The sequence below is a fragment of the Populus nigra genome, chromosome 9 (assembly GCF_951802175.1).
Source record: "Populus nigra chromosome 9, ddPopNigr1.1, whole genome shotgun sequence".
NCBI lineage: Eukaryota > Viridiplantae > Streptophyta > Magnoliopsida > Malpighiales > Salicaceae > Populus > Populus nigra.
In genome coordinates, this window is record NC_084860.1 from 11,749,977 (window position 1) to 11,772,339 (window position 22,363).

The 22,363-nt window shown below is 32.8% G+C and overlaps 2 protein-coding genes and 1 pseudogene across 5 annotated transcripts; 1 reads left to right on the forward strand and 2 right to left on the reverse strand.

Moving 5' to 3' along the window:
• Positions 1 to 8,753: 8,753 nt before the first annotated feature.
• LOC133703147 (NADH kinase) lies at positions 8,754 to 11,373 on the forward strand. Its single transcript, XM_062127587.1, has 5 exons — positions 8,754 to 8,994; positions 9,539 to 9,787; positions 9,922 to 10,002; positions 10,520 to 10,671; positions 10,755 to 11,373. Exons 1-5 carry the CDS (start codon positions 8,902 to 8,904, stop codon positions 11,107 to 11,109), a joined length of 930 nt encoding a protein of 309 aa, XP_061983571.1. The 5' UTR covers positions 8,754 to 8,901; the 3' UTR covers positions 11,110 to 11,373.
• On the reverse strand, positions 11,361 to 15,302 carry LOC133703149 (E3 ubiquitin-protein ligase CCNB1IP1 homolog). Of its 4 annotated transcripts, none has more exons than XM_062127590.1 (9): positions 15,202 to 15,302; positions 13,946 to 14,066; positions 13,780 to 13,852; positions 13,460 to 13,505; positions 13,265 to 13,295; positions 12,788 to 13,043; positions 12,529 to 12,695; positions 12,069 to 12,306; positions 11,361 to 11,943 (listed from the first exon to the last, which is right to left on the reverse strand). In XM_062127590.1, exons 2-9 carry the CDS (start codon positions 14,013 to 14,015, stop codon positions 11,937 to 11,939), a joined length of 888 nt encoding a protein of 295 aa, XP_061983574.1. In that variant the 5' UTR covers positions 14,016 to 14,066; positions 15,202 to 15,302; the 3' UTR covers positions 11,361 to 11,936. The 4 variants fall into 4 exon arrangements, with proteins under 4 accessions (XP_061983574.1, XP_061983572.1, XP_061983575.1 ...); XM_062127588.1 differs by having other exon boundaries at positions 12,069 to 12,336; XM_062127591.1 differs by lacking the exon at positions 11,361 to 11,943 and having other exon boundaries at positions 12,065 to 12,306.
• Positions 15,303 to 16,495: 1,193 nt separating this feature from the next.
• LOC133702754 (receptor-like protein 9DC3) lies at positions 16,496 to 21,969 on the reverse strand (annotated as a pseudogene).
• Between the last annotated feature and the right edge of the window lie 394 nt (positions 21,970 to 22,363).

Genomic DNA, 22,363 nt, shown 5'->3' on the forward strand with positions numbered 1-22,363 from the left:
TCCTTTCCATCCACTCCAACCAAAACGTCATGATCTCCCTCCCCTCGTGCATATAGTAGCCTTTAACCACCACCCTCTCCATCCAGAACACACCATCAACTATGTCATTTCTTTATTTTTCCCAAGCCAAATAGACTGGTAGCTATACAACCCAACAACCCTGAAATCTTCTTTCCATCATGAAATTGAAGCATCAATCCATCAATACCCAAAAACCAGGTTGAAAATATGAAAACTTCTGTAACTAAAATCAAACCAAAATTCTAGTCAATTTCTACCCAAAATCAAGTCAAAAATCCCAAACTCATGACAACCCCCATCTCTACGATTTTAACCATAAAATCCAACATAAAAACACCTAAAAAAAAGAAGAAAATAGTATCAAAACATGAGATACATGTGTAGTGCACCTCACACACTTATTAATAGGCTAACGCATGATTCCCATGCACTGACCTACTAAAATGATTTTTAATTATGTTCTAAGGACAAAATCACCTTTTCCCCTTCCCTTTATTACTTAAGATTATTTGTGCATGTTTTTCATTATATATTGAAGTATTGAAGTTTGCGTCATTGTATGGCAACTTTGGGGTATAAAGCCATCACAAATTTATTTTTTAAGGTGAGATAAGTTTATAATCAACAACCCACGTTGAGATTGGAATAGAATTATCTAAGGTGTAATTGTTTAACCTCGGTGTGAGCTTTATATATATATATATATATATATATATATATATATATATATATATATATATATATATATATATTTATTGTGGTGGAGTTTATGCTCGAATAAAGGTTTTCAAAAAAAATTTTAAATAAATGGTAGGATTATTTTTATATTAAAAAAGTTTTTATTTTCACTTTTTGTTTGGATGTGTATTAATTATTTTCTTTATCAAATAATTAACTTAGGGATGATAAGATCTTTATATGAATCTTGTCCCTCGGATGTTTAGATGTTTTCATATAAAAAACAATAATAATTTTTTTTTGTGTGATTGTTTGTATGTGTGTTGATTGATTTTTTTTTATTCAAGATTTAACCTAGGGATAATACAATCCTTAAACATGTCATGTTTCTTGAAAGTTGAAAGATACTAGATATGGTTGATATGCCACTTTTTTTTTTTTTTGTAAAAAATACATATATCATTTTTGTTTTGTGTGAATTTGGATCTATAAATTGAAGGATGTCTTAAGAAATATTATTTTAATACACTTTACTGGTTATGCAGTAAATTGTTATCATATTGATAGAGTCATCTTCGAGATGTCAACATTTGATTTCATAAAAAAAATATTATTTATAATAAACATTTGGTTAATATTATTTTGAAACTTGGTTTGTAAATATAATTTAGATGTTTATACTTATTGTTTATTAAATTTTAATATTGAATATGTGTGGATGTTTGTTTAATTATTTTCTAAATCATAACTTTTATGTGATGAGTGAATTTGGATTATGTTGATATGACCCCACAGAGATCGATTTAGAATGAGTGGTGGCTTTTGAATCTTGAATATAATTAAAGAAAATAAGCTTGAAACCCAATTTATCATTCACCATTATCTCAAATTTAATGTCTATATTTTAAAAGTGAGGATTACATCATGTTATCAAAACTAGATCCCAAATCACTGCCTCAGGTCTTAGTAGTATTTTATCCTTAGTATCAAGTGCACATATATCAGTTTAGAAAAATTATTAGCATGTAAGCACAATAAGTATCTTTTTATCATTAAAAATAAATATGAATCAACTTACCTTAGATATGATATATAAAATGATTGTTATTTTTTCTATTAAATAACCCATCATTTACTTAGAATATTTAAAAGACCAATTAGTGCTCTTAGTTACCATAAAACTATGTGAATTTAATTTGACTCCTGTCAATCCTATAAGCTCACCAAGATGTCAAAAGAGAGAAAATGAGGGACTACAATGAGTCAAAAGTTTTTGACCCCTTTTCCAAGCTAGGTAGCCCTATATATATTTCAAAGAATTTATATGAAAAGAAGTGGGGGACATCAATCCCAAAAAAATATCTAGAAAATTGAAAAAAAACAAATGAGAGAGAGAGAGAGAGAGAGAGAGAGAGAGAGAGAGAGAGAGAGAGAGAGAGAGAGATATACAAAATAAAAAAAGGATAAAAACATATTAGAAAAAAAAAACAAAAAAAAAAGAAAAAAAAGAAGGGATCTTGATCAACATTGTCATCCATGACAATCACACCATTATCGGTAACCCTCATTAATAGACTCTTTATCACCAATTAACCTATACCAAAATGTTTTGAAACGTGCTGATAAAACGCAACGACCCACATCTCTTTCTCTCTCTCTTTTCATAATAAAAGACTCTACACCAACTACAACATTTATCTTTGTTCATATTTATTTTTATAAGCATACCCCTATCAATTTAGGCAACCATAATAAAAATGTACAACCTACAACTTTATCTTTCAAAAGCAAACACAAAGCAATTTATCATAGGTAGGATGCCTATACTAATTTTATTTTTTATTTGAATAATCAGCTTTATACTATAGAATCTTGGGAAAGCTAGTTAGAGGTTTCCTAGTTACTTTAAAAATAAGTGGTGAATATTTTTTTTTCCCATTTTACCCTTTTTCTTTCAACTCACTGAAACGTCCCCTATAACAACAATTATGGGGTTATGTTAAAAAAATTAAAAAAACATAAATCGATATTGATAATTTTTTTCCCATTTTTACTGTTCAAATTGCACGAGCATTCTATACTTTGTTTCCTATAGATTTTTTATTTGACATTTCAATTATAGAACTTTATTTATTTTTTGTATTTAAGTCCCTATTTATTGAGAAAAGAGATAGAAAGTTGCTAGAAAAAGGATATGGGAGAGAAATATCTTGAGTGCCCAAATTTTGACCATATACAACTCTGATTTTAATGTTTATGAATTCATTTAAAAAAAAAAGACTCAACGAATATGGTTTTTACCTTTAATAATGTTAGAAAAAGTAGATTGAAACTAAAAAATGTTAATGACTTAATTTGATTTTGTGTTTTATTGTCTATTAAAATGTGTTTTATGATTGGAAGAGGTCCATATGATATTTTTTTCATGTTTTAGAGTAAAAAATTTTAGTTTATGGGATCCAAAAAGTTATACCTTGATTTTTTTAACTACCTTTAGTGATTGCAAATTGTTGCAGATAAACAACGCATCATTCTCTATCTATAAATAAATTATGGTTTGGGCTCTTAAGCCCATGCTTGTATTGGCCATCCTTTCATGTCTAGACATGTTTAAGCTTGATTATTTAGTCCCTTTTATTTTAAAAAACATTTATATTAAAATAAATTATAATTAGATAAATAATTCTAATAATATTTAAAAAACTATTTAATTATGTTATGCTTTTTAAATAATAGTTTTAGCTTTTTATTGTTATTATATATATATATATATTATTTTTTAATTTTTTTATATTCTTTCTTATAATTAATTATTCTTTCTTTTTCATAATATCTCATACAAATAATCAAATATCCTTTTTTGTAATTTAAAATTACTTTATAGATTATAGATTATGATAAGTTTTTATTTTAAAAACCATGCTACCAACATCTACCAAAATTGAAAAGAAATAAATGAATAATAAAAAGAGAGTTTTGGATAAAAAAATATTTTTTCCTACTAAATTTAGATCATTTGAGTTTTAATGGATATTTGTTTTTATTAGTTTAAGTTTTATTCAAATAACCATACTATTAATAAAACAAATCATAGTTCCATCAATTTTTTTTTTTAAAAAAACATAATTAAAATAATTAATAGAAGAAATATATTTTTACTCCTAGAATTTAATTCATTATAAATTTTTATGAATATGAATTTCAGTTACCACATAAAAAAAAGATGGTTTTGAAAATGGTTTTTAAAATCTAATTCATTATAAATTTAATTCAATTTTTTTTTAATACGAAGTCATGGGCTTGCTAACGAAATAAAAAAAAAGTCCATCTAATAAATCATATAAGAAGAGAAACGAAGTTATTCATTCTAAAATATATATTTTCTAAAGATTTAAACAAAGTTATTTATTTTGAAATATCCATTGTTTAATGAATTTTTTCTTTTAATATAGATGATTTAGACTTATGGATTCCGCATCCAACCAACACTAATATTATTTAAAAACTCATTTAGGATTTGATATTTCAAAAGTGTACATCGAGGGTTTATACTTAAAAATGAACACCTTCTCTACTAAAAGTTTAAATTAATAAGTTACAAATATATTTTATACACTATATAAGCACCTTTTTTTCAATTAATTAGAATGAGGGGTATTAATTAGAATGCGTATAAACAACATGTTTTTGGCATCAGAAGTTGTTTTTTTAAAGTTAATCACCATGTATGAACGGTAAATTATTTTCATAACAAAGTAGAAAACATGTTTTTGGCATCAAAAGTTTTTTTTTTCTTCGTGTTTCTAGACATAATTGTGTCAGGTAAAAAGTTCTTTTTTCATATGAACTTTTGCCAAAAACCTCTATAATTAAAACTAACTTCTTTGTTTATGTATTTCCTTTTTGATGTAAGAAATATGTTTTGTTTTTATCAATAGCATGAAATTTTTAATAAAAACTTATCATGATTTAAAAAGGATGTTTTGAATTTAAAGAAAGTACAAGAAAAATTATTTATTTAAGAGAATGGTTAAGGATAATAATCATCAATCAAAGGATGGTGAAGCTGAGCTTAGAAAGAGTGAAAGGGAAAAAAATGATCAAAACATTTGGTCCTGATTTTTTAACATACTTATAATTAACCTTGAATCTAATCCGAGACAATATCATGTCCTAAAGCTTTCTATTGGAAAAATATAGTCAATAATAAAATTGAATCCATTATGAATAATCATACATGAGAACTAATATATCTTCCTTCCGAAAGTAAATCATTAGATCATAAATGGATCTTTAAAAGAAAAATGAAAGTTAATGACACTATTGACAAATTTAAAGTTAGATGAAAGTTGATGGCACTATTGACAAGTATAAAAGCTAGATTTGTTGTTAAAGGTTTTAGACGACAATAAGGTTTGGAATATTTTGACAAATATTCATTTACGTCAAGAATAACTTCCATACAAACATTAATAGTTATTACAGCTATTAACAAGATTGAAATATATCAAATGGATACAAAAACAACTTTATTAAATAATGACCTTAAAAAGAAGATTTACATGGAATAACTCGATGAGTTTGTTGTCGATGGACAAGAAAAGAAAGTTTGTAAGCTTGTCAAATTATTATATGGTTTGAAACAAGTATCTAAATGATGACATGAAAAGTTTAACAAGGTTATGTTGTCAAATGAATTCAAAATCAACAATTTGATAACTGTGTTTATATAAAAAAACATAAATAAAAGTTATGTCATTGTATGTTTCTATGTGGATTATATGTTAATTTTGGACAAAAATGATCACATGATCAAATCTACTAAGAAAATATTAACTAACAAGTTTGACATGAAAGACTTAGATGTTATAGATGTCATACTAAGAATAGAAATTTCTAGGACATCTAATGGATTAATATTATCCCCAATCTCATTATATTGAGAAAATTCTCGAGAAGTTTTCTAAAGGTAACAATAACACTATCAAAACATCAATTGATATAAGTGTACATCTGTTTAATAATAAAGGTATAGGAATAAATCAATTAAAATATTCTCAAATAATTAAAAGTGTAATGTACTTTATAAACTGTACAAGGCTTGATAATGCTTACTGAGAAGATTTACAAATAATCCAAGTATGGATCATTGTAAGACAATAAAAAAGGTACTTAAATATTTGAGATACACCTTAGACTATGATTTACACTATATTGATTACCCAATAGTACTAGAAAGGTATAATGATGCTAATTGGATATCCAATATTATGAATTTGAAATCCAGAAATAGATATGTCTTCACAATTGATGGAGCAGTTGTGTCCTGAAAATTCTCTAAACAAACGAGTATCACTGGATCCATGATGGAATTAGAGTTTATTTCTCTTGATAAAGTTGAAGAGGAAGCCGAATGGATTCAAAATTTCTTGAAGGATATTTCATATTGGTCAAAATCAATGTCAGTTATTTGTGTCCATTGCGATAATCAATCAACAATTAGAAGAGTACAAAGTAGTAGATTAATAGGAAGTCTATATATCATAGACAAAATATTGTTAAACACTTTCTCTTGAATGAAATTATTTTCTTTAACTATGTAAAGTCAAAGAAAAATATTGTGGATTTTCTAACTAAAGATTTTTTGAGAGAGCTTGTATATAACTTATCAAAAGAAATGGGTTTAAAGCCTTTAAAATATGAAAGAGTGTAATGATGATAACCATACCAAATTGATTGAAGATCCCAAGTCATACAAAATTCTTGGTAGCACTAAAAAAATATTATTTCCTACTTATTTCTATGATGAAATAATTGTTAGCTGCATCGTAATAAAGGAAAAGCTGAGTTCTTAATGATTTTCATATATTGGTGCACCAAGTGGAGTACAACAGAATACTCTTAATGAAAAATCACTTTTATGAGTGAAAATATGGTCGTTTCTTTAAGAATTTTGATAAATATTGAATTCTCCAAAGCACTCATGTATCCAAGAGTTATTCAGGGTCAAAATAAACACAACAATGAAAATCAAAGGAAATCTCTAGGTAGAGAACTATATGAGTTGTCTTAGTTTACATAAAAAGCTGAATAGTGCAAGACAACACATTTAATATTGAACTTAGTAAATTCAATAGTATTTTACTAAGAAATGCTCAAAGCCAAAAACTACATATCTTGATGTAGTGATATGCAAAATCAATATTTCTCAACAAATCGTTGAGTGGTTTTAAAAACAGTGAGCAATTTTTGTTCATGTAGAGGATTGTTGAAAATTTGTTTAAATAACATGATTTAAACAAATTATAGGTGAATAAAAAATTAATCCCAAAGAATCCTTGATTTTCTTACTAAAAATAACCTTTTTTTTTCTTGTTTTTATTCTTGATATATGGTAGGTAATCAAAGGTTGGTGATGGTGGAAAATTTTTATTAACTCTTCAACCTTTTAGCTTCCAAAATTTACTATAAAAAATGGGTGAAGAAAAAGTTTCTAACTTGAAGTTTTGAGTTTTTTACATATTCTTCCTCATCTCATATTTTAATGTTTTTTTCCTCATTTTAAGCTTTGATTTTCCACCCAAATCTGGAGTTTAGGTTCATTTTATTGAGATATATTTGAGTTTCATATTTTTTTCATTCAAATATCTTATTTAGAAGTGTATCTAAATAAATGTGATGTTGTTGGACTCTGATGTTGTTGGACTCTTGGGAGAGATATTATAAACAACCTAGTTGTACAATTGAGGATGAATAAAGCTTTAAGTACAAAAAATTTAACCTTGACAACAACAAATGTTTTATCACTTTAAAATGCTTGAACAAGTAAGTACTCTTCTTTGTTTTAATTTAAATATAGATATATTTTTATTACTAGCATGTTTGTTAGAGTTTTGAATTAACATTGATTGCAAGTAGGGCTGTTTAAAAAAACCAAAAAACCATTAACTAATAAAACCAAATCAAGAGAAGAAATCGAACCAACCATTAGAAAATTAAAAAAACTTTTGGTTCGGTTTAGTTTTGGTTTTAAAAGTATAAAACCAATTGAATTGGACTGATTCAATTTAAAGTTGAACCCTAAAGCAAACCCAGGTATTAAAGACTAATTTTTCTGTGAAACCCTATTCCCCTAATTTCCTTTCCTCCCACAACCACCCTATCCTTCCCTCTCTATCTTTATTGTAATAGATCCAACTGTATGATTATTTGATCAACACTAAAAAAATTCCAACATATACTTTTAATTTGAGGATAATTTTCTTTTTTTAAAGAATTCTACTAAAATTTCAACATAACTCTCCAATTCAAGGTTTACATTTATAGTTTGATGACTTTGCTCACCTTTCTCTTAAACTATCTTGCAGCCACCCTCCCTCCCTCTCCCTCTCCCTCTCCCTCTCCCTCTCCCTCTCCCTCTCCCCCTTCTCTCTTTATCTCTACTCTCTTTAGTGCAGTTGGTCATTTATAGTTTTGCATGCTTTAATATTTTTTTTCTTTGATTATCCTTATTGTTAATATCAAATTATCCCTTTGCTTTTTGCAGGCTTTATCCAGGTGTTTGCTTTCCTATTTTTTCATGCTAAAAAATCAATTTTGACCCAACCAACTGGTTTGGTTTGAATAGATTTTCAATTTAATCCAAGTTATTTTCTTAAGAAATTATTGTTCCTGATTTGGTTGATTTTTTATACCCAAACCAGACCGAAGTCATGAACACCCTAATTGCAAATTTAATTACATGGTAGAATTGTTTTTATTATATTTATGTTGAATCATGTTTTCATGAGTTATATTTTTACATGTTTATAGTTTTAAATATGTATTAATTCTAGGTTTTTGTTGGTTATTTTTTATTTAATGTGATGATAAACTAAATATTTTTGCTCGTTAGTATAATATATATTTATAAACTTTGATTTACAGTACAATACCGTTAAGTTTTAGTTTATAGTTTATAGCTGTAGCTGTAGCTGTAATGTAATGTCAGTGTAATGCAACATTAATTTAGAAGAAAGAATTGCCCATTTTGAGTAACAGTTATTAAAGTAGCCCAAACAGGCACAAAGCCCAACTCACTGCCTTCCACACCACGCCTGCATCTCCAGCCCCTTACTCTCCCAAGTCTTTAAGGACGGACAGCACTTCGCTGCTTACCCATCGAGAAAGCGAGAACGAACACACAGTGAGAAAGATATAAAGATGGCAAGGAGGCGGCTATTATTGATGTTAAAACCTTTTGATGTTTACCAATTTGGCCAATCAAATGGTGGCTCTTCCATCACCAATTCTCAGGTAACGACCATATGTACATTACAGTAGTACCACCACCACTTTTACTCTCTATATTTTTTTTTTACAGAATATTCAGAGCTCACTCACTATTCATAGTTTCTTCACTTCAACCCTCTTAAATATTAGCCATTTCTTTTTGGGTTCTTCTCCCTTGTCTCATTTTCATTTTTCTTTTCGGTTGTAACATTTGGCTTAACCTTGATGAAGATACTCTGTTTGATAAAATGTCAAAGTTGATATTAGCGTTTTTTGGATTGTATTATTTTCATTGAGTTTGACATTTGCTGCTCTTATTTAGCTATCATGTCTGTAATAGTAGATGGCTATAAATCAAAATACTTAATTTTTATGTTTCAATGGAGGAATTCTGTTCATTCTCAAATTTGATGGCTGCTTGCTAGAAATTTTGTTGGTCAAGGAATGTTTGAAGGGACCATTTGATCTAAAGTCTTGGCCTCTCTTTTTTGGTCATTTTCTGTTTTTATCAATCATGTAAAGGTTTCTTCGATGTTTCTTACCCAATTTTGTGTTGGAATTATTGCAGGCTTTTCGTTATCTAGATAACAGGCGTAAGGTTCACAAGGATGCTGTAAACTTCTGTCAGGATATTTTACGAAAGAAATCAAATATTGATTGGGAACCCATCTTACGTACAAATTTGTCACAACCAATTCGGAATTTTGATTTGGTTGTTACTGTTGGTGGTGATGGAACTCTTTTACAAGCAAGTCATTTCTTGGATGATTCAATTCCGGTTCTTGGAGTGAACTCAGATCCCACACAAGTCAAAGAGGTTAGTTTATTTGTCAGGCTGAGCTTAGATTTGTGTTCATTAAGTCTGTAAGGATTTATTTAGATTCTCTTCTTTTTTCCCTTGATGTTAAGGTGTGTTCTGGATGTCCAATTACAGTATGCTCTTTGGTGTAGGTGGAGAAATTCAGTAATGAATTTGATGCTACTAGAAGCACTGGCTACCTGTGTGCAGCAACTGTCCAGAGTTTTGAACAAGTAAGAAATACCAATGCGGTTAACGAAGGGAAATTAAAAAAGCAGGCATAGACAATAAATGCGACTCTGATAATGTATAGGCTGTGATTATAAGTTTGGGTATTGATTAAAGGACAACTTAGTAGCCATGTAATGTCCAGGTTAAATACTAGCATTTGTGCTAACTTAGATTGATCACTAGGCAATCCAGAAAGTGTATCCAAGACCTGAAAACCTAACTTAATTTTACTAAACCTTTTTTAAAAGAAGCATCCTGACTGGATTGCTAGTCATTAGAAGGCTTTCCTTGGAGAAGAGATTTAAACACACTTTCGTCTTATAATTTGTAATCTTGAGATGGTTGTAGTCTCATTTGAGTTTATGTGCCTGTACTATTATCATTTTTTTTTTAGTATGTATTTTCTGGAATGGTGTCATCTGTTCTTATAATATGTATTACCTAAATTAGCAGAAATCAACAATTTCTTTTCATAGTAGGTAATTTCCTTTGTTCATCAATCATGTTGATTTCTCTCAGGTGCTAGACGAGATCCTAGCTGGTCAGAAAGTCCCTTCTAACCTATCGAGAATATCATTAAGTGTAAATTCACAACTGCTGTCTACTTATGCCCTCAATGACATATTGATCGCAGACCCTTGTCCTGCAACAGTTTCACGCTTCTCATTCAGGTAATGATTTGGCATTGAGCATGCATTGATTACAGCATATTATGTTGATACGACCTGTGTTGAACCATTGTTCTTGTTGGCAGGATTCAGAGGGGCGGTGAATCGTGTGGCCCATTAGTGAACTGCCGATCAAGTGGTCTCAGAGTCTCGACTGCTGCTGGATCAACAGCTGCAATGCTCTCGGCAGGTGGATTTGCGATGCCTGTTTTATCCGAGGACCTTCAATATATGGTGAGAGAACCCATTTCACCTGGAGCCGCAATCAGGTTAATGCACGGGATAATTAAACCTGATCAGTCCATGAAGGCCTCATGGTTTTCCAAGAAGGGAGTAATATACATTGATGGTTCTCATGTTTTCCACTCTATCCAGCATGGGGATACCATTGAAATATCTTCCAAGGCCCCCAGTTTGAAAGTTTTTTTGCCTCACGATTAACACAGAGGACACGTGAACGAGGAGTGTAAATATCTGAAAGGACTGAAATTTTGCATGCATGATCTCCTTATCTTTTTTGCCCATCTCTCCATTTTCCCTTGTGAACCCAAGCTTGTGCCGGCCTCAAGCGTCAAATGTGAGAAAATTATAACTCAAGGCCCTTGTATCAAGCAAGATGCTGTTCTCTGTTTTAAATCATGTACTCTAAATAATGGCAATGAAGTGAAATTGCTTGAAAAATAAAAAAGAAATGGCATTGAAATATGTTTTTATTGACCAATTAGAATTGACTCTTGAGATTTATAACTGCCTGAAAGGTCCAGCCGTTCTTTCATAGCACGCAGGCACAAAAGTTGCAATTGGATCGAGAAATCCAGACCCAAGAGGAAAATGCTAATATCATTTCAGTATTTCCTAGTAGAACTTGAATCCTCTGTTAAACTGATCAGAGAAAGCAGAGGATGCTACTGTTACAAGAGCAACGTAAGAGCATCAAGAGTTGCTGAGGTTCAAACACGTGTGCCCCTTTAAAGCTAACGCTTTGACAGCTTCTATGTACCCTTTTTAATTATATCAAAAAAGAAATCCAACAGCATAATAGCTATTTCCATGTATCCGTTGTTATGGAAGCCAAAATCTACACTTGCATGATATCAGGATTACAGTCTCTTGTTTGTGCCACGTCATCATTCTTCTCCTTCCTTTTTTTTTTCTTTGTTTTTTGGAAGACAGGAAAAGGAAAGAGAAGACAGGAAAAGCTTCTCAGGACTGTACAGAAACCAAGCAGCCCGGCGAGTGCAGGTAAGTTGCACGCCTTGCCTTGTAGCCTACAGCCTGAAAAAGAAAATATAAAAGATAAATTACTCAGAAATATCAAATATCTAGCAATTTGAATCAAAATACAAAGATTGGGCTACGCTACTACTAAGTTTGGTTAATGAACGCAGTCCATCACTTACGTGAACATCTGAGGGCGGCTACGTGAAAGTTGAGGGCGCTTTATCGGGGAAAGTATCAAGTTCCTTAGCGTCATTGAGGGGTTGCCAGATCCAGCTCCAAAGGAAGGGACAGCACCAATTCTTCTATTTCCAACATCAACTGGCATGGCTGCTTGGTTTGCTGGTGAGCCGCCACGGATTTCAAAGGGACCAGAATTCGAGCTGTTTTGTCTTGCCGGCCATATATCCTCCCGAGGCCCTGGAGTTGAGGGAGTGAAAACCGTCCAATCTGCATAAATTAAGTCAACTAATTTTGGAGATGCTTAACCAAAATGCATTATTAAGCTATAGCGTGACAATGACAAAGCAAACATTTTCCATTGTTGTAAGCGTAACAAGGACTTTAATAATCAAGAAACATTTTAAGGCACCACAAGGAGCCTATGCTGTGCTATTGCCATTTTAAAATGAAAATGATTACCTTTACGGATAGGGTCTCTGTTATCCATCATGGTAGCTGCAGGGTTTGAGAACAAATCAGGCTCATTTCTTGAAAAGAAATTGTTTGCTGGTTGGATGGCTGATCTTTTATTTGACTCGTACTCGCTCCTCAACTGATCATACATTTCATCAAGTTTCCTCTTCTGCCTAGTATTAAAAGTACCAGTGTTTATTACGATCCAGGCTCGCATCATAAGCTGATAAAGTAATTGAAGGCTTTGGACAATATATAAACTGACCTGGCTTTCTCAGAAAATTTCTCCTGGAGCTCTTGTTTATCCTTTGACAAGCTCTCAATCTCTTGTTCCATCATCTGGCACCTTTTGGCCATTTTCTGATATGCAGCATGCAGCTGCTCCAGTTTTTCCGTGAACTTTTCTTGCATGGACTCACATTTTTGCCGGCACTGAGCTACAATTCTATTCATCTTGTATTGCATCTCAAGTTCCCTTTGCCCAGTAAAAAACATCACGCTTCTGTATGCACTTTTCATCACTGGGGTCATTTAAGGAAGATGCAAGGATGAAAAGGCTGTTTATGCACGTTTCCCAGGGAATGCTAAGAACCATTCTGCTATTCAGTTTGGTAATTCTCTCAAATGAAATAGAAGAATTATGAGTACCACCAAATAGTCTTATCATTTCAAATTTTCTACTTGTATTCAAACTAGTAGTTGATGGATTTAAGGAAAAATGGTATTATCTTATAAAGGATACATATCTGTGGAGATATTCCAGCCATGGCCATCTGCAAGAAATTCATTATGAATAAAAGGAAAAAGGCAACCAGTAAAATAAGAAATAGCAATGTTTTGACCAAATAATTAATAATGCATGTTTAGATTTCACTTTAATAAGATGTAATAGAAGAAGCAAGATATTCGTAATATTCTAAGCTAAGTCCTTTCTTACATTTATCCATTCATCATTTGGATTGATCTCCACAGGTTTCATAAGGCTGTAAAGAGGAAACCAAAATTGAAAGTAAAATCAGAATACCATGAGCAAGAAACATGAGTAAAGATTACCCAAATCATTGTTCAATAAAATTGACAGATATAGCTGTAAATACTGAAAATATATTGAATTTTTTAGTCCCAGTAAATTCTTTAAAATCATAAGAGCTTCATATTTTAAATTCAAGGAAATGTCAAATAAATTCTGTGTGTTAAGAAACAATTCCTAGCCACAACAAGCATTTCAAGGAATAAGCATTTCCATAAAGCACTCACCTCTTAGAGAGCACTTGATCACAGATTGGACAGGCTGCATCATTATTAAGGATCTTGTTTGCATCTTCAGTGCCTGTTTATTCTGTTAAGGGACAATATGCGAAAGCAACAGTAATCCAGAAAGCATAGAACTAAAAAAGCTTAATCATAATCTGATCTTGGATACATAAGAGATGACCACAAGTAGTAGAAACAGCACGCCCTTCCAACTCTCGCCAGCATGAATTGCATCTCATTTTCACCTTCACTATGAGACTTTTATCCAAATATTATCCACTCATCTGAACCTAATAAAAGGAGTTTCATAGCATTAGCTACAACATCACATGCAGACACATAGATTAAAACTAATCTGCATCACTGTTACATGCAGCCGCATGGTTTTAAAAATTGAAGTTTTGGATCACACTGGCGAAAATCATCAGCTGTAAATACTGAAAATATATTGAATTTTTTAGTCCCAGTAAATTCTTTAAAATCATAGAGCTTCATATTTTGTAAAATAAAGAGTGATATTGATCATGCACAGAAAAATAGACATGGAGATTTTATAGAGAGCGATATCGATCATGAAGAATGACAATCCACGCAACTTCTTTCACAACATTCTTCTTTTTTTTTTTTTTAACGAAATTGGCCCATCTTTATGGGGTCATTTATTTTCTCAACATCAAAATGTGATCTGCGAATTCACTACAATCCCCTTCCATTATGCACAGCCAAAACAGAATTTGTGCGGATATTTATATTTTTTTACTAAAGTATTCCTCATAAGATAAAACGACTGTCACAATCTCAAAAGAATTGCTAAAATTTTGTCAAATATACAGCTGCAAAGTGCCAAATCCTCATCACTGAGTATCAAATTACAAGGATTTTCTAGTGTCTAAATATTGATCAAGGTAGTGGTTACTCAGTAATCAAGAAAAATTAGTCAAGGTCATGAAAATGACCAGAGTACCCTCAGTTTGGTACTGAGCCAAAAAGTCCGCGCAGACCCAAAATTTGCATGAAAACACCAATGTTCTCAAGTTCCAAAAGTGAAGTCTTATTATTCAAATTCCTGAAACTCGTTTCCAATTCTCAAATTTTCTTAGCATCCAAACGGAAAACGAGAAAAAGGAAGACGCATAAACAAATGCTTGTAAAAAAGAAGACGCGTAAACAAACGGAATCGACTTGATAAATTTTCCTGAAAATTACACTCCTTGGCGTTCTCCTTAATGAAAATCACAAATCAACGCCTATACTCGTAAAGAAACTAGAGATTATAAACATAAATAAATCATATGGAGATCTAAAACGTGAGCAAAGTGACTACCGAAATTGAAAAGCAGCAGCAATTACTATTGTGAAATCAAATTTATACGTTACTTCGGAAACAGTGAAATGTGATAATTTGAAGAGACACGAACCCCTAACCTGAAAGAGTTCTGGCTCGAAACGTTTCTTCTCTTCTATTCTCTTCTTGGCTTGTGGCGTGGGGGTTTTGAAGGAGCGAAATGGCGGCAACTCGATTTTTTGTATTTATTTCAAATTATCACACTCCCCCCCCCCCTCTCAAGCAAGGAATTTATAATTTAACGTTTCTCCTTTATTTCAAAATCTGGATTCAGAACGGTGTCGTTCTTCAAGTAACTCTTTTCATTTTTTAACCTTAAATGGTGTTAAAAAACTAAATTAAAAAAAAAGAAATTTGTTGTTCTGTTTTTTTTCCCTTAATAAATTTGGCTTTTTTTATGATTTATGTATAGAAAAAAGTATATAGATGTGCAAAAAGTCAAGATAGAGATTGCAGAATATCTAAATCATAGTTTTTAGACTCGGTTCGGTTCAAGGCTTGATTTCCGAGTTTTGACCGGGTCACCGGATCGTCCGGGTCAATTTTTTTTTAAATTAAAATGACGTTGTTTTAGTAAAAAAAACGACATCCAAGGCCCGGGTCCCTCGGGTCTTGCCAGGTCAGGCAGGTCACACCGAGTTTTTCCTTCTCCTATTTTTTCTTCAACCCGACCCGGTTCCAGCCCCAAGTCGGCCAAGTCCCGGGTCGACCCGCCGGGCCGGACTAGATTTTAAAACTATGATCTGAATTATTATTTTTTCTATGGTGCTAAAATAATAAATTCAGTATCAATATCTAATTAACATATAATTGTCCTATATCAGGTAAACCTACCTGTTATAATATAGGTTAATGTTATTAATTTAAATCATACTATAAATAAAACAACAAATTCTAAAATACCTAGAAATAAAATAAAATAATTATATATAAACCTAATATAGAAATCATTTTTTAAAAATATGTTCATGAATATTAAATGAGAATAAATTATTTATTTCTTTATTTTAATAATATTTTTTTTACATGTTTTTTCTCATATTTGTTTTATCACATATAATTAAATTATTGAGTCATGATTTTTTATGTTTATAATCGAAACTTTCTTTTCAAATCATTATAAAATTTGATTATAAAATTTGATTATATAATTAAATTCAGTATCATTATAAAATTGATAGCAATCAGATCTCTTGGAAATAAAAAATCATGAATCATAATTAAATGAGCGTAATTGATAGCTTCAAAAGATCCAGACATAAATTAATGCCACCTAAATTAATGACAACTCGTTTGTGCTTTTGCTTATAATTTATTATATTATTATGATTCTGGTAAAATTATTAACTTAATGACATAAATCTATGGATTAAAATAAAATTACAAACGCACAACGTAAAAAAAAAGAAAAAGCAGCTACACTAGCCTGGAAGATGATCCCCTCTTCTTGACTGCTGCCATTATTGACCTAGTCCACAAAGCAAGTTAATTAACTAAACTGGTGATGGATCATTGAATAAAATATTTGCGCTATTAGTTAAAAGCATTATCAAGACGTACCTTCTCACACCGCCCTGAGTAGCTAGTATCGTCTTCCACCATTTCTGGGAGCATTCTTCCTTCTAAGCCTTTTTGCATTTTGATGTGCACTGTCTTCAACCATCTTCACAAACCATGCAGGTTTTCTTGCTCTAAATACAACGTATCCTATAGAGACTCCAAATACAAATCCACATCCATAACCCATTGCTACAGCTTTCCATCCAAATCCCTCTCCAAACATTGAATCTTCTTTCTCGAAGTTTGATGGCGGCGGTTGTTGCCCCTCACGTTTGTTGCATTTTACTTGCAAGGGAAGTCCACATAATCCCAAGTTCCCTTCGTATGAACCATTTTCAAATGTGTGGAACTGCTTACCTTGAGGTATGGGTCCCTCAAGTTGGTTATACGAAAGGTTCAGGACTTCAAGAAATGTTAAATCTACCAATTGCGGTGGAATCCTTCCAGCAAGCAAATTTGAGGAGAGATCCAGCGATTCCAGATTAGTTAAATTCCCCAGTGATGGCTGGATATAACCGATGAGGCTGTTGTGAGAAAGGTTTCAGAGATTTAAGCTTCCCGAGGGACTCTGGAATCTTTCCCGTGAATTTATTGCAGGATAAATCAAGTGTTGCGAGGGCAATTTGAATTTTAGAAAACTCAATCTCCGAACCTTTCCATGCCAAAGTTACAGAATAAACATAAGAAGTGGATAGATTTTTTGCCATCATGTAATCCATATCCTGATCAACGCTCATCATGGCTTTGAAGTTGTTGAAATACTCTGTTGGCAAAGGACCACTCAGGTTGTTGTTGGAGAGGTCAAATATCTGTAATTTAGAAAAAGATTCCTTGACAGTTGGACCCTTCAAAGAACCATGGAGTTTATTTGACCTTAGAACAACAACCTCCAACTTTGGAAGCGTTTCTAAAAAGGAAGGGAATGTGTCATCAATCATGTTGTTACCGAGATCCAGAAATTCTAAATTCACACAATTGATGATGGATGGTGGTATCACCCCTTTCAATTTGTTGCCATTGAAGTTTAGATATCTCAAATCGCTCCCCTCTGAATAGATTGAAGGGATATTGCCGTGGAGATTGTTGGCACCAAGATGCAACACTGAGAGTCCATCACTGAAGTTTCCCAAGCACTGTGGGATGAACCCACTAAAGCCATTGTTGGACAAGTCTAGAATCTCTAGGAACTTCAGCTCACAAATGACAGGAGATGTTCCCGGTCAGTTTATCATTGGAGGAAAGCATAAGAGCTTTCAAATTTTCATTCTTGAAAACAGAAGGTGGAATCTGGCCATACAACCTATTATGACTGAAATCAATATATTGTAATGAATTACAAAGGAACGGACTTATCTGGCCATACAGTAGGTTATTGTGAAGAAGAAGAGCCTGCAAAGAAGGCATAGAAAACAAGGAGGATGGAATCTCACCATCAAACCTGTTGTTTGAGAGGTACAACCAAATGAGTTGTGTGAGGTTATCAAAATAATCCGGAATTTTACCAGAAAAATTATTGAAAGAAAGTGTCAAGGAATATAGCTTCGTAAGGTTTCCAAGTGAGGATGAAACCTGACCATCAAAATTGTTGTTTGATAGGTCCAACCAAGTGAGTTGTGTGAGGTTAGAAAAACCATCTGGAATTTTACCAGAAAAATTATTGAAAGAAAATGTCAAGGAATATAGCTTCTTAAGGTTTCCAAGAGATGATGGAATCTGACCATCAAACTTGTTGTTTGAGAGGTCCAACCAAGTGAGTTGTGTGAAGTTAAAAAACCCCTCTGGAATTTTACCTGAAAAATTATTGAAAGAAAGTTTCAAGGAATATAGCTTCTTAAGGTTTCCAAGTGAGGATGGAATCTGACCATCAAACTTGTTGTTTGAGAGGTCCAACCAAGTGAGCTGTGTGAGGTTAAAAAAACCATCCGGAATTTTACCTGAAAAATTATTGAAAGAAAGTGTCAAGGAATATAACTTCTTAAAGTTTCCAAGTGAGGATGGAATCTGACCATCAAACTTGTTGTTTGAGAGGTCCAACCAAGTGAGGTTAAAAAAACCATCTGGAATTTTACCAGAAAAATTATTGAAAGAAAGTGTCAAGGAATATAGCTTCTTAAGGTTTCCAAGAGATGATGGAATCTGACCATCAAACTTGTTGTTTGAGAGGTCCAACCAAGTGAGTTGTGTGAAGTTAAAAAACCCCTCTGGAATTTTACCTGAAAAATTATTGAAAGAAAGTTTCAAGGAATATAGCTTCTTAAGGTTTCCAAGTGAGGATGGAATCTGACCATCAAACTTGTTGTTTGAGAGGTCCAACCAAGTGAGCTGTGTGAGGTTAAAAAAACCATCCGGAATTTTACCTGAAAAATTATTGAAAGAAAGTGTCAAGGAATATAACTTCTTAAAGTTTCCAAGTGAGGATGGAATCTGACCATCAAACTTGTTGTTTGAGAGGTCCAACCAAGTGAGGTTAAAAAAACCATCTGGAATTTTACCAGAAAAATTATTGAAAGAAAGTGTCAAGGAATATAGCTTCTTAAGGTTTCCAAATGAGGATGGAATCTGACCATCAAACTTGTTATTTGAGAGGTCCAACCAAGTGAGTTGTGTGAGGTTAAAAAAACCATCCGGAATTTTACCAGAAAAATTATTGAAAGAAAGTGTCAAGGAATATAGCTTCTTAAGGTTTCTAAGTGAGGATGAAATCTGACCATCAAACTTGTTGTTTGAGAGGTCCAACCAAGTGAGCTGTGTGAGGTTAAAAAAACCATCCGGAATTTTACCTGAAAAATTATTGAAAGAAAGTGTCAAGGAATATAACTTCTTAAAGTTTCCAAGTGAGGATGGAATCTGACCATCAAACTTGTTGTTTGAGAGGTCCAACCAAGTGAGGTTAAAAAAACCATCTGGAATTTTACCAGAAAAATTATTGAAAGAAAGTGTCAAGGAATATAGCTTCTTAAGGTTTCCAAGAGATGATGGAATCTGACCATCAAACTTGTTGTTTGAGAGGTCCAACCAAGTGAGTTGTGTGAAGTTAAAAAACCCCTCTGGAATTTTACCTGAAAAATTATTGAAAGAAAGTTTCAAGGAATATAGCTTCTTAAGGTTTCCAAGTGAGGATGGAATCTGACCATCAAACTTGTTGTTTGAGAGGTCCAACCAAGTGAGCTGTGTGAGGTTAAAAAAACCATCCGGAATTTTACCTGAAAAATTATTGAAAGAAAGTGTCAAGGAATATAACTTCTTAAAGTTTCCAAGTGAGGATGGAATCTGACCATCAAACTTGTTGTTTGAGAGGTCCAACCAAGTGAGGTTAAAAAAACCATCTGGAATTTTACCAGAAAAATTATTGAAAGAAAGTGTCAAGGAATATAGCTTCTTAAGGTTTCCAAATGAGGATGGAATCTGACCATCAAACTTGTTATTTGAGAGGTCCAACCAAGTGAGTTGTGTGAGGTTAAAAAAACCATCCGGAATTTTACCTGAAAAATTATTGAAAGAAAGTGTCAAGGAATATAGCTTCTTAAGGTTTCCAAGTGAGGATGGAATCTGACCATCAAACTTGTTGTTTGAGAGGTCCAACCAAGTGAGTTTTGTGAGGTTAAAAAAACCATCCGGAATTTTACTAGAAAAATTATTGAAAGAAAGTGTCAAGGAATATAGCTTCTTAAGGTTTCTAAGTGAGGATGGAATCTGACCATCAAACTTGTTGTTTGAGAGGTCCAACCAAGTGAGTTGTGTGAGATTAAAAAAGCCATTCGGAATTTTACCTGAAAAATTATTGAAAGAAAGTGTCAAGGAATATAGCTTCTTAAGGTTTCCAAGTGAGGATGGAATCTGACCATCAAATATGTTGTTTGAGAGGTCCAACCAAGTGAGTTGTGTGAGGTTAGCAAAATAATCTGGAATTTTACATGAAAAATTATTGGAAGAAAGTGTAAAAAAATCTAGCTTATTAAGATTTTCAAGTGAAGATGGAATCTGACCATCAAACCTGTTGATTGAGAGGTCCAACCAAGCAAGCTGAGTGAGGTTAGAAAACTCATTCAGAATTTTGCTAGTAAAATTATTGGCTGAGAGAAGCAAGTGACTGAGCTGCTTAAGGTTTATAAGTGAGACTGGGAGATGACCTTGAAAACTGTTATGTGAGAGGTCCAACCACGACAATTGCGTTTGATTAGCAAAAACATCAGGAATTGAACCAGTAAAACTATTGTTTCCAAGATCCAAGTACTCGAGTTGCTTAAGTTTTCCCAACGAGAAAGGGATTTGACCACCCAACTGGTTATCTGCAAGGCCCAACTCAATGAGTTGCGTGAGGTTACCAAGTAGACCGAGATTCGAGCCAACAAAATTGCACCCATCAAGATACATCATTTCCACAGACTTCAGATGACTGATTGAATCTGGTTCCAAATGTATTGAGATCCGCGTATGTGACAGATCCAAATGCGAAAGAGCATTGCTTAAATTGTATGGCGGAAAAGAGCCAGTGAGTTCTTCGTTGGTCCTTAAATCGAGCGATTGAAGGTTTGCTCGACGAAAGAAATTATCAGGGAGTTCCCCTTTCAATCCACAACGCCAGAGTTGGAGAGATGACAAAGAAGAAGACAAGTTCATCAAGGAACTGGGTGCCACCAAAGACATGTTCACTCCACCCAAGCAGAGTTCTCTCAGCTGGGTGAGGTTTTGAGCAAGCTTGTTGAAAGAAATCGGTTCCAGCATCAGCTCCTCAGAGTTGGAAGAGAGATCAAGTGACACCAATCTGGATAAATGGGAGATTTCTGGGGGAACTTGGCCTGCAAAATTCGATGAATTTAGGTTTAAATGCGTCAAATGCAAGAACTGACCAAACGAAGATGAAATGACAGAGCGATTGAAGTCATTGTGAGAGAGATCGAGCTTCTGAAGATGATGAAGGGCGAAGAGAGTGCTGTTAGAATGGAGGGTGCCGTAGAGCATGCTGCAACCAAGGTCTAGGCCAATTACATGGCCAGTTTGCATGTTGCATGTGACGCCATCCCAAGAGCAGCAATCTGTACCCTCTTTCCACAGCACTTTCTTGGGTGGATAACATGGAAATGTAGATGGAGAAGAAGGCATCATGGGAAAGGAATGTTTGAATTGGAGCAAAGCCAGGCTCTGGTCACCGGGGCATAATTGTACTGAAGAGGAGAAATTGGAAGAAGAATGAGCAGGTTGGGAGTGGGAATGGAAGAGAAGGAGGCAGAGAAATTGAGCGAGCAACAATGAAGATCCCATCATTCCCTAAAAGTGCTCTTCTTAGAGATTAACTTAGATTGTTGGGAGACTTCTATTAGAATATAGTCTATATATATATATAGACTTCAGGAATGCATATTTCCCCTTTCCTCGTTGTTTCTAAAATTATTTAAATAATCAATTTTATATGTACTTATAGCATTGTGAAGAGATCTTTCATTTTTAATTTGTTTAGATTTTATAAACTCTGATTTTTTGCTAATCAAAACTTTCTCTCGAAGTTTCCACGTTCTCGTATAGTAAAACTTTCAAAACTCCATTCTTTCGAACCGGAAGGCTTTTTCATAGGAAATTCTAAAGCCAGGTTTAACCAGTAATTAAGTAAAGTCCTTAACCTCTCTTTCTACGGAGTTTCCTTTTCTATGTGGGGAAAGATGGAGTATTCAATGGGAATAAAGT

Coding starts and splice junctions, on each gene's coding strand:
- LOC133703149 (XM_062127588.1), bottom strand. CDS start 14,015: ATGAGATGCAATTCATGCTGGCGAGAGTTGGAAGGGCGTGCTGTTTCT. Junction 13,853..13,945: donor TACTTGTGGTCATCTCTTAT/GTATCCAAGATC, acceptor CAGAATAAACAG/GCACTGAAGATGCAAACAAG. Junction 13,296..13,459: donor CAAATGATGAATGGATAAAT/GTAAGAAAGGAC, acceptor AATTTCTTGCAG/ATGGCCATGGCTGGAATATC.
- LOC133703147 (XM_062127587.1), top strand. CDS start 8,902: ATGGCAAGGAGGCGGCTATTATTGATGTTAAAACCTTTTGATGTTTAC. Junction 10,003..10,519: donor CTGTCCAGAGTTTTGAACAA/GTAAGAAATACC, acceptor GATTTCTCTCAG/GTGCTAGACGAGATCCTAGC. Junction 10,672..10,754: donor GTTTCACGCTTCTCATTCAG/GTAATGATTTGG, acceptor TCTTGTTGGCAG/GATTCAGAGGGGCGGTGAAT.